Source organism: Hippocampus bargibanti, linkage group LG09 (genome assembly GCF_051943395.1).
Source record: "Hippocampus bargibanti isolate YZ-2025 linkage group LG09, ASM5194339v1, whole genome shotgun sequence".
Taxonomy (NCBI): Eukaryota; Metazoa; Chordata; class Actinopteri; order Syngnathiformes; family Syngnathidae; genus Hippocampus; species Hippocampus bargibanti.
The window spans coordinates 24,918,739-24,936,125 of NC_142742.1; the positions used below are offsets into that span (position 1 = coordinate 24,918,739).

At 49.5% G+C, this 17,387-nt stretch overlaps 2 protein-coding genes across 3 annotated transcripts; both read right to left on the reverse strand.

Annotated features, from left to right (window-relative positions):
- Positions 1–4,744: 4,744 nt before the first annotated feature.
- wdr89 (WD repeat domain 89) lies at positions 4,745–11,194 on the reverse strand. Of its 2 annotated transcripts, XM_089005283.1 has the most exons (4): positions 9,959–11,194; positions 9,632–9,902; positions 8,319–8,700; positions 4,745–6,690 (listed from the first exon to the last, which is right to left on the reverse strand). In XM_089005283.1, the coding sequence occupies exons 3-4, from the start codon at positions 8,682–8,684 to the stop codon at positions 5,992–5,994; spliced, it is 1,065 nt and encodes a 354-aa protein (XP_088861409.1). In that variant the 5' UTR covers positions 8,685–8,700; positions 9,632–9,902; positions 9,959–11,194; the 3' UTR covers positions 4,745–5,991. The 2 variants fall into 2 exon arrangements, with proteins under 2 accessions (XP_088861409.1, XP_088861410.1); XM_089005284.1 differs by lacking the exon at positions 9,632–9,902.
- A 134-nt stretch (positions 11,195–11,328) lies between these two features.
- On the reverse strand, positions 11,329–16,240 carry LOC148894126 (sphingosine-1-phosphate phosphatase 1-like). The gene is made up of 3 exons (XM_089005285.1): positions 15,302–16,240; positions 14,040–14,129; positions 11,329–12,413 (listed from the first exon to the last, which is right to left on the reverse strand). Exons 1-3 carry the CDS (start codon positions 15,746–15,748, stop codon positions 11,898–11,900), a joined length of 1,053 nt encoding a protein of 350 aa, XP_088861411.1. The 5' UTR covers positions 15,749–16,240; the 3' UTR covers positions 11,329–11,897.
- Between the last annotated feature and the right edge of the window lie 1,147 nt (positions 16,241–17,387).

The window sequence follows — 17,387 nt, forward strand, 5'->3', positions numbered from 1 at the left end:
ATGGATATCGGTTATATGGATAGTACTGCTTATTACGATACTATTTCTATCTATCTATCTATCTATCTATCTATCTATCTATCTATCTATCTATCTATTCCGGGTTGAGTGAACGCTGGCGCATGTGGCTGCCGCTGCTCACCCGCAAAACAAAATGTCCTGTGACTGTAAAGTGTCCTTGAGAGTTTTGAAATGATGCGGCCGCAACGCTTGAGTCCATTCGCTGAAAGAATGGACGCCGGCGACGCCGGGCTTGATCGGCGGCTGCTAATTCTCACCCGGCGTTGCTGCAAAGCTGCGTGATGGGCAAACGCCAGCACGTGGCAGCACACGCGAGGTCTGCTGGCAAAACGCCACCGCGACCGTGTCCACTTTCGGCGTCGCTCCAATTTCAGGCATCAACGCGGGGACGTCCAAAGCTTTTATTTTCTTTTTCCATGCGGACGAGACGCGGACGGACGGACGGGCCAGATCAAGTTGCGTCGCGCCTCGGGAACATTTTGGACTAAGAGAGCCGTAACAGGCAAATATTTAGAAATGCTTGTCAGTGGTCCATACTGCTAGCAAGCTTGCACACTGCTCATTAGCTTGCACGCTTGCTTTCCCGCTGCTATCGTTAGCATGGGGCTTGTCAAAGCGCCACTGATATTCAAGCGTTTCATTCATGCTATTCTATCACCAGTCAGGCTTATTTAAAAGGGGGCGTTTAGCTTTTTCGACATCAACGGCTCATCCAATCAAAATTGCGCTTCCCGCAAACTGCCGCCCGAACAGGAAATGAACTGCGAAAAAGCGAGAAGATGTATTTAGTATGATCGGCGAGCCAGATGCAATTATCAAAAGAGCCACATGTGGCTGGTGAGCTAACGGGGGACGGAGAAGCATCCGGTCCCATTTTGGGACCCCATTGAAAAAAAGAAGAATATTACTGTACATCATGTCAGTGTCTGAAACAACGCCTGCCCGGGCGGGCGGGCGTGCAACTTTTATATCGGGCGTACAACTTACAAAACTTACAAAGCCACTCTGCCTTTTTTGAAAAAAAATAAAAATAAAAAATACCAAAAAAAAGAGTTTGGAAATTTCGGTTCGTTTGGCAATTTGCGTACGCGGCACGGCAGCCAATCAGAGGCCTGCTTTGCGCTTCCGGACTTTCCCGACCTTTATGAGGTCGTGCATTTGCATCTCATTTTCCAAAGTCGACGCCCAAAACCTCAGCCCCAGAAGAAAGATTGAAAAGAAGCAAACAAAATTGATGACGCTACAAAAGGTAAACGTACACTAAAAAGCATGGTGGATAGAAGAGTTGACGTGGCTTGCAGCAGACGACGCAACGCAACGCAAACATGACATTGTGCAACGTGCCAAACCACAACTGGAGCAAAATCATCAGCAAGGGAGATTAACCTTCAATTAAGCAAGGGAGCATTTGTGCTAGCTACATCCTTCATTTAATAAAATCCATAATACTTTGCAACAATGTTTTTTTTTTCAATTAGTCGTCTTCTTATGTTTCAAGTTGTGAAAAATGGGGCAGGCAACTTTTCAGAGTTGTCTGCCCTGGTGTCCGCTAACTTTTTGTCAGGAGTTTCAGACACTGCTAATGTACATCAAAATCAAGACCCAAACAAAGCGATGACTAGCTTGACTTTAGTCCTAGCTAGCCCAAAACTAGTGGCCAGGTGAAAACAACCAGCAGAGGAATGTCGGCTACGGCAACAGCGGGGCACTTTGCGACTCCGGAACGACTTTCGGACTCTGCACTTGGGGCCCTGATGTGCTAAGCTAACTATTTACAACACAGGTGTCAAAGTCAAGGCCCGCGGGCCAAATCCGGCCCGCCACATCATTTTTTTCGGCCCGCGAAAGCAAATCAAACTTGTTAAATTCCATGATGATTGCTAAAATCTGAGCCAAAATGTCATATTTTTGGATGTCAACCACAATAAAAGTCATTATTCTTGACTTCAGATTTGAAAACGAGTTATTCATTAATTTGCTGTGTGCTCTATATGTAATATTTGAAGGGATTTAAACATTCTAATGGGGACCCCAAATTCATAACGGCCTTTGAGAGGAAACCATAACTACAATGTGGCCCGCGGCAAAAAATGACTTTGACACCCCTGATTTACAACGTGGAATCAAGTGTCCGTCTTCAGATGTGGTTTGCAGTCCCGGCTTCATCAAAAGATCAGGACGAAACCATCATTTGGAGAGACATCAAAGCGATTCCTTCAAAATGGATCGGAAATGATGCCAAAATCACAATTCCTTCGACTTCCTCACGATTGCTTGGAGTTAGATTTGGTCTTCCGTCGGCTTGCCAATTAGAAGAAAGTCTTTATTTGTATGACAATAGAGAAAATTCCCACTTATAGCGTGGAAGAGCTCTCGACGAAAAGGTTTCTTTGGCCGTCATCTGTACTTCTTTGAAGGAACTTCACTAAATCGCCTTGGCGAGGTAGACCTATCATAGCAGAGTCTGGCGCCGCGACCTCTGGACTGTAGGATAAGAAGCGAAACGTCCGACGCCTTCAAAGAAGTACAGATGACGGCTGAAGAAACCTTTTCATCAAAAGTGTGCCTACATAAATAGGAAGCAGAAGCATCTTAGAAACAAGTGAGTGGGGCAAGTCCAGGTTTTCAGGTCTGTCTATTCCAAAGCCTGACAGCAGTCAGCAGGACCGGGAAGACTACGAAAGCCCGATTCAACCCCCCCCAAAAAATAGACTTGAGCGTGCATCCAACCAGCGACATCAAATTTGACATGTTCCAATCTGCGATTGTGGCAGTTTGTATTGACATTTGCAGGGCTCTGCACGTAAAGTCCGCCGGCCTGACTTTGATCCCGTCACGCGCGGGCGCGGTCCGGGGTAAATAGTTTGACAAGATTGGAATCTCGAATCCCTCGTCAGGCCCGCCAGCCAGAAGATAAATGACGAGCGTCTCCCGGCTGCGATCTTCGAACGATTGACTTTGACCAGTTGGACTCACAAGCGTCCGTCTCGGCAAGAACACATCGTGTCAATGACGCCCGTCGCAAGTCAAACAAAGAGTCCCGGAGTGAAAAAAGTGCAAAAGTGTTCGCGCGGGCCGTCAAGCGTTGCTCTCGAGTTGAGCACACGGACGGTGAGCTTTGCTTTCCGGCCCCTATCGGGCCCGCCGAAGCTCCCGAGCCTCCGCACTTGACAGCTAGCGCTTAGCCGCCGAGCAACGGTTAGCTTCTCTTAGCTTTTGCTCCTTGACAGAGGCGACCGCCGTCGGCCAACAGCTCGCCCGTCGCGTCGGGGGCGGGATAGGCGGGATATGACGAAGCGTGACGGCAAATATCGTTCCAATGGAAACGGGCTAGGCTAAGCGAATATGAGCGGCTAACTACTTAGACGGCTAGCTAGCTAGCCGTCGTCAAGCTAGCGCGCCGCTTCCCCGGGACAAAAAAAAAAGACAAGACGAAAACACAAAGCAACACATCAAACGCTAATCAAGCCATTGAGGTTGTGCGCAGCCGAAAGACTTTACCTGGGCGGGTTCGGGCGGTCACCCATCATCCCAGACGTCAAAACCGAAGCCGAGCTAATGCCGCTAGCGATAGCTGACACACCGACGGGGGTGGGGTGGGGACGGGGGGCAACTCAAGCCCAGGCTGGACGCGCCGTTCCGAGTCCTGACAAGCCGCCGTTAGCTCCGCTGGGGAGGCGAAGATGGTGGTCGCGGTGTGGAGGAGGAGGAGGAGGAGGTCGAGGAGAGGAGGTACTTTACCTTGATCCTCGACGGAGACGGCGGCGGGGACTTTGGGAATCTAACGGGCGGGGGGTGGCGGTTAAGTTGCGGGGCTACCTCCAGCTCGAGGCGAGCAGCCTTTCCCAAGCGTTCGATGAGGAAGGAATGAGGCGGGTTGTCGGCCTGCGGCGGCTGCGGTTCTCCTTCCGAGCCCCTCAAAGTGCCACGAAGAAGGCCTAAATGTTGCTTTTTTTACATTCCTCGTCCTTCCGCTGCCGACGAGGAGGATTGTGGCGGCGACGGCGGTGTTAATCCAACTCCCGCTGCTGCCGACGCTCACGTCCGGCTGCGGGGGTTCTTCGCTCGAGTCCGCGTCCCGTTTGCTTGCTTGCTTGCTCGCTAGCCTGTTTGCTAGCCCGTTTGATTGCTCGCTGGCCGGCCTGCTGCTACTCTGTAGCTACTCCGCAGCTATTGTCAACACCGCCGCTCACAGCGCGCAAGCAAAGCCGCTCGGCAGCTTCCGCCGCGCCCATTGGTCACAGCGGGCGACAAGCGTCATTACAATTGGACGAAAAACGCGTCGGTCAAATTGCAGGGCGGGCTCGGTCCGTGACGCTTCCCGGTTGCGACAGGCTCGGCGATTCTTCTTTTGATTTTTTTTTATTTGGCTCGATTGCCACAATTGTTTATTATTTGCTAATATTGTATTTCCTACGTTTTGGAATTAAAAAACAAATGGTGCAATTTGGCGCCGATTCGGTTGGACTCGCGGTCCACTCGGTCAAACCTAAGGCGTGATGGAGCTGTGACGTCACCGGCCCGACACGCGAGCCAGCGGAAAGGAAGGAAAGACGGACGGACGGTTTTCTCTCGACGATTGTCGCCTCGGAATGAGGACAAACCCGTTGACGGCGGCCCTGCCCAGTTGCCGTCCTTCTCGGGCCTCGGAGCTGCTAGCGTTAGCCGCCAGATGAAAAGCGGCAACTGGATCGCTTTAGTCCGACAAATGCAAACTCGGTGGTCAGGTGAGTCATATATTTTTTATCCTCTGCAAAGAGCCGCCCAAACCAGTTCCACACCAACGAGCCGAGATGGCCGTCGAGACATCTGGAAATGCGTTTGAAAAAAAATAAAATAATAATCCAATTCAAAGACTTCATTTTGGAGAGTATGACGAGTTGAGTGGGTCGAGGCTTTTTAAACTTTCTCTTTCCAAAATACATATTAGCAGAAGATGTCGGGTCTGCTTGGAATCTTCACCTCCAGTCTAACATGATTCTCATTGCGGGGACGCAAGACATATTCATAATAATAATACAGGTAACGTCTGTTACCACAAAACGCTCGTAAATCGAAAAGCATTCAAAATGTGATCCGAACAAATGATGACACGCTAGCATCTCCTACACAACAGGATAGCGATGTCCATTTGTTGTTTTTAAGCAACGTTTTCTATTGGATACTATTATCGATTGATAAAAATGTTGACAGTTCATTTATAAATCGTAGAACTTTTCGTGTCATTTTATATTTGATATTATCGACCTTGATGACTGTGTCGGCGCACACGCTTTCTGCTGACCCAAATACGCACGGCTTCCCACGCATGTGAGCTGCACAGACCTCTGTTTCTGTCGCGTTGCTAGCTGTAGCGCTGGCAGCCGTAGAATAAAAAAAAAAAAAAGGTCTGGCGGTCGTGGTTGTAAGTACGGGTGGTCGTAACTCACGCTGGTTGTAAATCGGATGTTACCTGTACATGTCACTTATACCAACCAACTCAAATCGATAGAAAGCTAGCTAGCGAGCTAGCCATCTATTAGACATCTGGCCAGCCAGTCATTAACGATCCATTATCTAGCCAGCTAGCTTTCTATTTATTTGACTAGATAATAGATAGCCAACCACCACCCAGCCAGATAGCTAAAAGCTAGCTAGCTAGATAGCTGCTGATGTTACCTCTTATTTGACTGTTTTGTGTGGATTTTTACATCCACGTAAAACTGACCCACAACATAATCAACGTCAGCTGTCAATAATAGATAGCTGATAGCTAGCTAGCTAGCTAGCTACCAGTTATTTGTCTGTTATGTGTGGATTTTGACAGACAGGTCAAAATGACCTACAATATAATCAACGTCCGCTATCAATAATAGAGAGCTAATAGAGAGCTAGCGGGGTTCGGTTTGGCAATGCCGAAAATCTCCTTCGGCGATGACGCTTGACCTCGTGAAACCTTCTGCAATCTTCTGGACGTTTCAAAAGAAGAGTTTACGATTTGTGGATTTGGACTTTTTCCCGCGGCTTCCATCGCCGTCCGAAGGCAGCGTCCCGGGGCCCCGCCTGCCACAACACCAGCCGCCCGTCCTCGCCGCCGGTGATCAGCGCCCGCCGGGCCTCGTCCCACGCGAAGCACCGGACGGCGGCGGCGTGTCCGCCGCGGAGGGCGGCCAGCGGACGCAGCCCGTCGCCGTCGCATTCCATCAGCCGGACGTCGCCGTCGCGGTGGCCGCCCGCCACCAGCAGCTTGCCCGCCCCCTCCAGCCAGGCCCCGCCCACCAGGTAATCCATCGCCGGGACGCCCGGCTCCGGGAGGCGAACGTCCGGGCGGACCAAGACGGCCAGCGGGCGCTCGCCGTCCAGCCGCCGCAGGTCCCACAGCCGCAGCCCCTCGTCGTGGCCGAGGCACAGCAGGCGGCGGGCGCGGGGCCCCGCCCAGCGCAGGCACGCCGCCGACGAATCGCCGTTGCAGGTGCAGAGCAGCGCCTCCTCCTCCGAGCCGCGCCGCAGGTCGAACACGTTGACCAGCCCGTCGGCGGCGCCCGACGCCAGCCGGTCCTTGCGGCGCGGGTGGAAGCGCACCTGCGTCACGTCGTCGCTGTGCGACTCCGAGTAGACGCCCAGCGGGGAGGCGCCCGCGCCCGCCTTCCTGACGTCCCAGAACACCAACAGGCTGTCCTCGCCGTCCAGCTGACAGCGGGAGGAAAATCAGCACCGCGAGCAAAAAGACGCTCGCAAAACGCCGGCGGCGGATACCGGAACCTCATCATCAAAATAATAGTCATCCATTTCATTTCTAAGCACCTTTCAAAACTCTCAAGGACACTTTACAGTCACAGGATACGTGTTTTTCAATGGGTGAGCAGCGGCAGCCACACGCGCCACCCGGAACTCAACTCGGAAGTAACTCAAATAGATAGAAAGCTTGGTAGCTAATAGACAACTAATAGCTAGATAGATAGATAGCGAATAGATAGCAAAAATCTAGGTAGCTAGATAGCCAGCTAATAGATAATAATAATAATAATACATTTCATCTCATCCTCTTACGACATCACGTGACCCCGTCCTCCAAGAGCTCCACTGACTCCTGCTCAAATATACTATCAACTTTCAAATTCTTCTTTATCTATTTTGCGCTATCCAATAAGCTATCTGGCTAGCTACGTAGCGAGCACTTTATTTGCTATGGCATGGGGCATATACACGTGTGTGTGTGTGTGTATATGTATGTATGTATGTGACGTTCGAGAGTGGCTGAATAGAATGCCGGCGCGCAGCTGTGTTCAGTCGCTTCTTCTTCATCGTCATCAGCATCATCATCATCACGGGAATCTACTGTGGCATACTTGGCTTTGACCTCCGCTGCGATATCCGCATCTGATGAGCTTGGGAATGTCGCAATGTCTTTGTCGACTGCGACATACGATGCAATGTCGGCGACTTTTAGCTTTTCAGCCAACACTGCAAGAGGAATGTTGTCGTCATCCTCTTCGTTAGCTGCAGATGTTTCCTCACTGCACCCTGGATTTTCAAATTTGCAGTGACGGAAGCAGTTCTTGATGGTGTTTTCGGACACCGTGCTCCACGCTTTGGAAATTGCTCTGATGGCATCCAAAACAGTCCATTGTTGAAGACACACGAGCAGCCGTCTGATACACACGAGCTGCCGTCTGAAAATGGCGTCTGCTCGGGAGAGCTGCCACGTAACAAGACACGTGACCAAGTTGACCAATGGCGCGACGGATATATCGATGTAAACAACAAAAATGGCCGGCGGGGGATCGTTATAACCGATATCGATATAACAAGACTTTACTGTATATATATATATATATATATATATATATATATATATATATATATATATATATATATATATATAGAGAGAGAGAGAGAGAGAGAGAGAGAGAGAGAGAGAGAGAGAGAGAGAGAGAGAGAGAGAGAGAGAGAGAGAACGAATGTGGCTACCGCTGCTCACCCACAAAAAAACTTATCGCGTGACTGTAAAGTGACATTGAGTGTTGAAATGACATGTATTATTATTATTATCATTATCTATTAGCTATGTAGCTGGCTCACCAGCTATCTGGCGAGCTATCTATTAGATATCTGTCTGGCTAGCAAGCTAGCTATTAGCTATCTATTATCTGGCTAGTTAGATTTCTATGAGTGGGTTGAGTGAACGCTGGCGCGTGTGGCTGCCGCTGCTCACCCACAGAAAAAAAACGTATCCTGTGACTGTAAAGTGACCTTGAGAGTTTTAAAAGGCGCTTATAAATGACATGTATGATTATGATTATGATTATGATACTGACCGAGGTGCCGGCGCAGAGCAAGGAGTCGTCACAGCTCAGGTCAAAGCTGCAGAAGCTGTGCGCGGGCTCACTGCGGAAGATTTGGGCGGCGGCGGCGGGGGGTCGGCGGACGTCCCACGCCCGGACCGTCCCGTCCTCGGATGCCGAGTAGAGGAGGTCGGGCCGCGCGCGTGCAAAGGTCACCCCGCACACGCGGTCGCCGTGCCCGCGGTACTCGGCCAGCGGACGCAGCGTGGCCCGCTCGCGCAGCCGCAGCGCCCGGTCCGAACACGACGCCGCTAGGGCGTCGCCGGCCGGGTGCAGCGCCACGTCCAGGATGTAGACGGGCTCGTCGCCAAGCGCTGGCGGGCCCGGAGACTTCTTCATGATCGCCTCGCTTGAGCTGAGTTCAAAAAAATAGAAACGTCAAAAAGAGAGGTCATCATAATAATAATGATAATAATTTCATCATCTATTTGCTATCTATTAGCTGGTTATCTATTTGCTATCCATTTGCTATCCATTAGCTATCTATTTGCTATATATTAGCTAGTTACCTAACTGGTTATCTATTTGCTATCTAGTTAGCTACGTAGCTGGCTATCTATTAGCTATCTGGCTAGCTAGCCGGTTATGTAGCTGGGTATTTATTAGCTATATGGCTAACTTGCTGGTTCGCTAACTGTCTATCTATTAGCTATCTAGCTGGCCACCTGGCTGGTTATCCATTTGCTACCTATTAGCTATCTGTTAGCTAGCTAGCTTTCTATCTATTTGAGTTACTTCCGGGTTGAGTGAACGCTGGCGCATGTGGCTGCCGCTGCTCACCTGCAGAAAAAAACGATCCTGTCACTGTAAAGTGACCTTGAGAGTTTTGAAAGGCGCTTAGAAATGAAATGTATTATTATTATTTCTAAGCGCCTTTCAAAACTCTCACGGTCACTTTACAGTTACGGGATCAGTTTTTCTACGGGTGAGCAGCGGCAGCCACAAGCGCCAGCGTTCACTCAACCCGGAAGTAACTCTGATAGAATAGTAAGACTATAAAACTATATAAATAGATAGAAAGCTAGCTAGCAAGCCAGCGAACAAACCTAAGAAATGAACACAAACAAATGCTAACAAGCGGAAATGCAGACAGTGATAGAAAAATAAAATAAATGCAGATAGCGATAGAAAAATAAAGATACGATTGAGGATGACTTGTTGGTAACGATAGGCGAAAGCGCTGTATTGCGCACGCGCGCGCACACACGTTGAGTTGATTTTCCAGAACATTCTTTCCAGACTAAACTACATTTGGCAAAATAGTGGCACATTTTAAGATCACGCACCGTGTCGTCGTGTGACTAAACAAGATTCCGTCGGTTTCGACCAAGCAACTTGATCGAATAGCTTAGCTGTAGCAGTCGTGGTCTAACATCCGGTCCGGCGCTTTCAGTATAAAAGGCTGACAGCTATGACCGCTACACCGAAGCGTGGGGCACAAGACAAAATTGCGATTGGGAGCCCAACGAAAGTCCCGTTGGAGAATGAGTCGCTTTTCAAAATGGAGGGTTGCTTCAAGATGTCCCGTAGCCTCGACTTTTCATTTGGAGAGTTCAGCTTGAAAAAAAAAACATCACACACTCGTCTTGTCGCCCGCACAAAGTCCAACTTACCTCGCCGACTTGAGCTTCGGACGCGCACGAAGAAGAAGAAACAGCGATGACACGAAGTCCACACACAATTCAGCCCAAAGGTTTTTATTACAGCCGTAAAATGCGCGTGTTGGGCGAAGGTGTTTCCTATTCACCGGTCGTAGGGAAACACAAACGCACTAACGTTCCGCCCGAGAAACGCTCTCGAACGTCACTCCGAATGGATTCAATGTAGTGATGGGAACTCCGGCTTCTTTTGGCTCATAAATGGCTCCTCGGGTTGTTGTTTTTTTTTTTGTTGCTTAAAGGACAACTGACGTCACTTTTTTATTTTTTAACTGACATCAGAAAAACGTCTGATAGCATGTAAAATAGCCAAAACACGCAGTATATTTTAGTCTTATTTTAGTTCTATTTATAAATATATATTTTAGTCAAATGCAAAATACCAATAAAAATGACTTAAAGTGTCCAAAATCTGCAAAAAATTGAGCCGCGAATTGGGCATTTTCTGAAAGTCCCGCCCCCATTTCGTGACGTCACGCCAAGACGTCTTGCATTGCTTGTGAATCAAAACAATGGCTTCAGATTCGGAGAATATGCTTTCTTGTTAGCCATCCAGTTATGAATATGATTCAAATAGTTCTGATGAGCAAAGCATACATGTTTGCAATCGATTAAATAATTTATTTGGGCCATTTTGAGGCAACATTGGGGGAAAATCTCTCACCCCAAAAAAAAGAGGCACAAAATGGCGACCTCCAGTGGCCACCTCCGTTTCCGCAGGCTGATAAATTCTTATATGGCGCTTCGACGCCCTCTGGCGGCTTTTGGGTGCAACACGAGGTCCCCAGACCAAACAACTACAGCAAAATACATTGACGTGATGGAAGGACAATGCGACAATGCGTCCTTTTCACGGTCAGTGGGTGGTCCTTTCGTGACGTCACGTACAGACTCGTCACCAACTCCAAAACAAGACTTCCTGAATCTTCAGAGTGAGTCTTAAAAGGTAAAATATAGCTATATGCGGTGGAATCTTATTCAAATATGCTCAGTAGAAGTCATTTGAAGCCATTTTACAAATTATGGGTACAACTTGTCCTTTAAATTAATCATATATGATTCTGGTATGATTCTTTGAGAAAGTCTTTTCAGAAAAAAAGCCTTTAAGTCCTGTGACTGTAAAGTGTCCTTGAGAGTTTTGAAATGAAATGTATTATTGGATTGGATTTGCCTTTACTTTACCTTATCTTACAAACGAAAATGAAATGAAATGAAAATGAAAATTTATAATAAGCACTATTTTCATAATACACACCCAGCACGGCTGGCGGAGTGATCTTCCTTATGAAAGGTGACTCGTTCCATAAGCCATCAACGACCATCAAAAAGGTCAATAAAACTTTATTTTACAGCACAGTTAATTTCTTTAATTACATTCGTCATATAATGCGCCTCTCTTTCCAAACAGCAATTCCCTTTGACCTTCGACCTCCAACGCCATTCCATCAAGCCGTAAACGACCATCACAAATGTAAATAAAGTGACTTTATGATATAATGCAGTGTATTTCTTTCATTACAATACAATAGCACATTTATTATACATAGAATAAGGTATGTTGTGTGTAGTTTTAAGGCTTATTTAGTTGAAAAGTATATTTTATGGAAACCCGGGAACGGATTATTCCCATTTTAATGCTTTCCTATGGGAAATTATTTTTTGAGATACACACTTTTCGCCTTACACACTCTGTCTGGGAACCAATTAGGTTCGTAAGTTGAGGTCTCACTGTATTATTATGATGATGATGATGATGATGATGATGATGATGATGATTATAAGACCAAGTGGTCGTGTCGCAGTCCAAAGAAGGCGAGGCAAAGTCCCGGGAAGAGCCGGTGTCAATTTGCGTCAAGGCGGGCAGAGTTGGAGGGGGGGGGCGTGTCCTGGGCGGTCAGGAAAGGCGCAGGAGGCGGAAGACCAGCGGCGCCAGGAAGAGCACGTTGAAGCCCACGGCGCCGTAGACCAGGTAGCGGTAGGGCAGCTCCGCCGGGCCGCGGCGGCGCAGCGCCGGCCCGGCCAGCGCCTTCATCAGCGCCCGCGTGGCCGCCAGCACCAGCACGCCGGCCGCCCAGCGCAGGGCGGCGGAGGCCGCCAGGGGGCCGGCCGTCGCAAGGTCGGGCGGGGCCAGCGGCAGCCGATCGGCCGGCGGGTCCGGCAGCAGGCCCAGCAGCCGGTTGACGCGCGAGCCCAGCGCCACGCCGGCGCCCGAGCCCAGGATCTGCGCCGTGTCGGCGCGCGACGTGCTCCAGCCGTCCAGCCCGAAGGACAGCAGGCCCAGGCCGGCCGCCGCCGCCGCCAGCGCCGCCGCCGCGCAGCCCCCCGTCAGCGCCAGCTCGTCCAGCGCCGCCGCCGCCGGCAGCAGGAAGGGCAGGATCAGCGCGCTGTACAGCACGCCCGCCGTCACGTCCTGCCCACGAGCGAGCGAGCCGTCAAGAACCTTTGTACCCGTTCATCTGAGATACAACATGGCTGCCGGCATCGTGTCCGTTCGACTGATGTGTCGTTCGTAAACGAGCCGGCTGCTAGTGAAGAGCCGGACCGAAGAGAGCCGGTTCCTAACATGGGAGCCGACTTTTTTTGGCCTCCCCGCCCCCAGTCTTCGGTTAAAGCCGCGCGTGATTGGTGGGAGGGGAGAATGACAGACACACGCGGCAGTGAGGAGAAGGGGGAGAGACAGGTGGACACATGTAATCACATTATGCTGTTATTATTCAATGATTACAGTTTTACTAGTTCGTATGACAGCATTATGAATATGAAAAGCAAATGAGTGACAGCGGATCATCGGACCAGAGTAAGCGCAGGGAAAGTCAAAGTTAGCGTCCACTAACTCTGTGCACATTTAGCCATTTAAATACAAATATTTGATATATTGACTATTTCATTTTCACATAATTTGACATGATTTTTGCTAGTTAATTAATTGAAGCAACAAAAAAACAAACAAACTGAGGAGCCATTTGGGAGCCAAAAGAGATGGATCTTTTTAGTGAGCCGAGCCAAGAGAACCGGCTCTCTGAAAAGAGCCGCAAGTCCCATCACTCGTCCTTTCACGTGGGAAACTGCGCAATTAGCAATTAGCTCCATAAAAATTGCTCCTTCAGTAAAATTAAACACTGGAAAGGGAAAGTGGAAGGTGGGATCATTGTATCTATTAGCTATCTATGAGCTAGCCAGCTGGCTATCTATTGGCTATCTGGTGGCTAGCTAGCTTGTTAGCTGGCTATCTAGTGGCTGGCTGGCTACCTATTAGCTAGCTAGCTAATTAGCTGGCTATCTGTTAGCTAGCTAGCTGGCTATCTATTGGCTATCTGGTGGCTAGCTAGCTTGTTAGCTGGCTATTTTTAGCTAGCTAGATGGCTATCTAGTGGCTGGCTGGCTTGCTATCTATTGGCTATCTATTAACTAGCTAGCTAATTAGCTGGCTATCTGTTGGATAGCTATCTGGCTATCTCATGGCTCGCTAGCTAGTTGGATGGCTATTTATTAGCTAGCTAGATGGCTATCTATTATCTATCTAGTGGCTGGCTGGCTGGCTATCTATTAGCTAGCTAGCTAGTTAGCTGGCTATCGGTTAGGTAACTTTTAGGTAACTTTTCGTAGCGATTGAAAATACTCACGAGAGAAAAATGATGCACAGCCGTGTCAATCATTGCTCTGGGAACTCGACAAACATTTGATTCTGCGCATGCTCTTAAAAAGGCATCACAATTTCCGGGTATCGCAGTTGACATCAATCATGAAACTTCCCCAATCAGGTCTTTGCCTCATTATTATTATGATGATGATGATGATGATGATTATTATGAAGGCGCTTGGAAGCAAAGGTCACCAATGGCTTTCAAAGGGCACGGTGCCGCCTCCCATTTGTGGCCAAATCAAACCAGCGATCCAGGAGCACTTTTGGACCAGCAGGTTTTGAGGCGTGCCGGTCCCGCACCAAACAACACCGAGGTGGGACGCGGGTGGACGTGGGTGGGGGGGCGGGGGGTGTGCAGCCGTGGAAACCGCGTGGGTGCGTACGTGTTCTTACCAGAAGCGAGTGCATGCCCATGTAGATGCGGCTGACGCAGACCAGCAGACACCAGCACACGGCCAACGCCAGGCCCAGAGGCGCCGAGTACTGCCAAAAACACGCAACACAACGCCGCTTGACTCGCCGGGTGGGGAAAAACAACAATGTACCTTTATTCGTCTCGCAGTGGACAAATGGACATTTCACAGCAGCAAAGTTATGAAAGGAAAGAAAGAAGTAGAAAAACAAAATACAGGAGCTGCTGGAAAGGCAGACACTCTCACGGCGCCATCTTGAGGTCAAAATAATAGATAGCTAATAGCTAGCCAGCCAGATAACTAATAGATAGCTCGCTAGAGAGCTAGCGAGCCAGCTACATAGTTAACAGATAATATTAATCCAATTTATTTCTAAGCGCCTTTCAAAACTTTGAAGGTCACTTTACAGTCACAGGATAAGTTTTTCTGTGGGTGAGCAGTGGCAGCCACACGCGCCAGCGTTCGCTCAACTGGGAAGTAACTCAAATAGATAGAAAGCAAGCTGGCTAATAGACAACTAATAGCTAGCTAGATAGATAGCTAATAGATAGCAAAAAGATAGGTAGCAAGATAGCTAATAGATAATAATATGAATAATAATAACAATACATGTCCTTGATAAGTAAAGAACCTGGAAGTAACATAAAATAAAACAAAAAAACTCACTAACAGATAACATGACAACACAGAGAGCCATTCATTCTTCATCACTTGCTGTACCCTCTTTGTGACATGAAGCAGTTCAAGGTGAAAGAGGAGAGCATAAAAGCGTCCTTTCCAACAGCGGATCGGGGACGTAAAGCGCAATGGCAGTCATTTGTTTGGATGTCCGATTTGACAGGTCCTACATTTGGTTTTTCTACTTCTTCCCTTCCTTTCATCACTTTGCCACTGTGTCATGTCACTGTTTCCGCGGCGAGACCAAGAAAGGTCAATCCGATGCAAGTTGTTGTGCACTCTGGATGCAAACATGTGGAAGGGATGAAACATTGGAATGGCTTCGCCTAATTCAGAACGACGACGACGACCCAGAACAACGGCGGCTCAACCCTCGGCCGGCCGAGGCGCCAGAAGGACACGTCGAGCCGACGCGTCGAGTCGGGGTCAAAGTCGAGCCGGGAAGCGTCGGCGAGGTCAAAGTCTGACGCTCCGTCATCAAAGGCGAAAGGGGGGCCCGCTTCCCGGCGGCGTCAAGTTCAAGCGGGCCCCCCATCGCGACGCCCCCCCCGCCGTCCCCCTTACCTGCCAGCGGCCGCGGGTGAGGAAGAAGAGGGCGAAAGGGATGGCGGTGGCGGACATGGCGTGCGTGGAGGGCATGCCGTACTCGCGGTCGTAGAAGATCTCCACCTTGACGACGGGCGGCGAGGCGGGTCGCGCCCAGCCCAGCAGGTCCTTGGTGCACTGGCCCACGTACATGACGCACACCCACACCAGGATCAGCCGCCGGCTCACCAGCGCGTCCACGTTCCACAGCAGGAAGGGGAAGAAGGTCAAGTAGAAGAGCTCGTTGCCCAGCTCCGTCCCCAACGTGAACAGGTAGAACAGGAAGCGGTTCTCCGCCACGAACCTGGGCGTCGCCTCGCCCGTCCCGCGCACGCCGCAGAGGTGCTGGAAGCGGGCCACCAGGTGGGGGTCCTGCAGGAAGCGGAAGAGCTCGGCCAGGCGGCGGCGGCCGAAGCCGCTCCCCATGTCGCCGCTCCGGACGCTCCGGACGAGCCTCGGCCTCAGTCGCTCGCGAAGCCGAGCGTCGCCAAAAGTCCACTTTGGGCGTCTCGGGACGCACCCGCGGCGACTTTGGAGCGAGTCGCCGCCCCCTCCGGTCTCCCCCTTCCCTTCCCCGCCCCCTTCGGCTCCTTCCGCCTTCCGGGGCCGCCGTCAACACCAAAGTCCGCGTTCGGACCGGGGGAAGAGCGGTCCGCTCGCCGGACGGGAACACTTTGGGGAACGAACGCGACCGGCGATCGACAAGATGTCCGTGAACGCAACGCCGGCTCCGCGGCCAAAGTTCGATTGCGGCGGCGGGATCCAAAGGTCAAAAGGGCATCGATTGACGACGACGACACCCTGAAACGTCCGCGTCGTGTCGTGTCGGCACTTTTGGCCTCTTGGGACGAAATGACGGCTCGGTTCCGAGCATCGAGCGTTCCCGTCGAGACGAGAGGGCGGGGCGTCCCGGTTGCCCCGAAGCGCTCTCGCCCCGCCCCTCCGAGCGAGTCGGGGCGCGTTTTGCAAAACTTCGAGGGAACAAAACACCAAAATGTCATGTGTTGACAAGTCATTTATAAGAATAATAACAATAATAATAATAATAATAATAATAATAATAATAATAATAATAATAATAATAATAATAATAAGACAGCACCATTTTAAACTCTCAAGGACACTATCACAGGATTCGTTTGTGCGGGTGAGCAGCGGCAGCCATTCACGCCAGCGTTAACTCTACCCAGAAGTAACACAGCAGCAACGTGATGAAAGGAAAAGGAAAGAAAGAAGTAGAAAAACAAAATACAGGAGATGCTGGACAGGCAGCCGGCCATCTTGAAGTAAAAAAAAACTAAATAACAAATAATGTATGTATTTAGCTAGCTAGCTACTAAGCTGGCTATCTATTAGCTATCTGGCTAGATAGTTAGCTAACTGTCTAGCTGGCTATCTATTAGCTATCTATTAGCTATCTGGCTAAATAGTTAGCTAACCTTCTAGCTGGCTATCTATTAGCTATCCATTTGCTATCTATTAGCTATCTGGCTAGATAGTTAGCTAACTGTCTAGCTGGCTATCTATTAGCTATCTGGCTAAACAGTTAGCTAACCTTCTAGCTGGCTAGCTATTAGCTATCCATTTGCTATCTATTAGCTATCTGGCTAGATAGTTAGCTAACCTTCTAGCTGGCTATCTATTAGCTATCTGGCTAGATAGTTAGCTAACTGTCTAGCTGGCTATCTATTAGCTATCCATTTGCTATCTGGATAGATAGTTAGCTAACCTTCTAGCTGGCTATCTATTAGCTATCCATTTGCTATCTATTAGCTATCTGGCTAGATAGTTAGCTAACTGTCTAGCTGGGTATCCATTTGCTATCTATTAGCTATCTGGCTAGATAGTTAGCTAACCTTCTAGCTGGCTATCTATTAGCTATCTGTTAGCTAGCTTTCTATCTATCTGAGTTACTTCTGGGTTGAGTGAACGCTGGTGCGTGTGGCTGCCACTGCTCACCCGCAGAAAAACTGATCCTGTGACAGTAAAGTGACCTTGAGAGTTTTGAAAAGCGCTGAGAAATGAAATGTATGATGATGATTTTGTCCGAGTAAATCAGGACTTG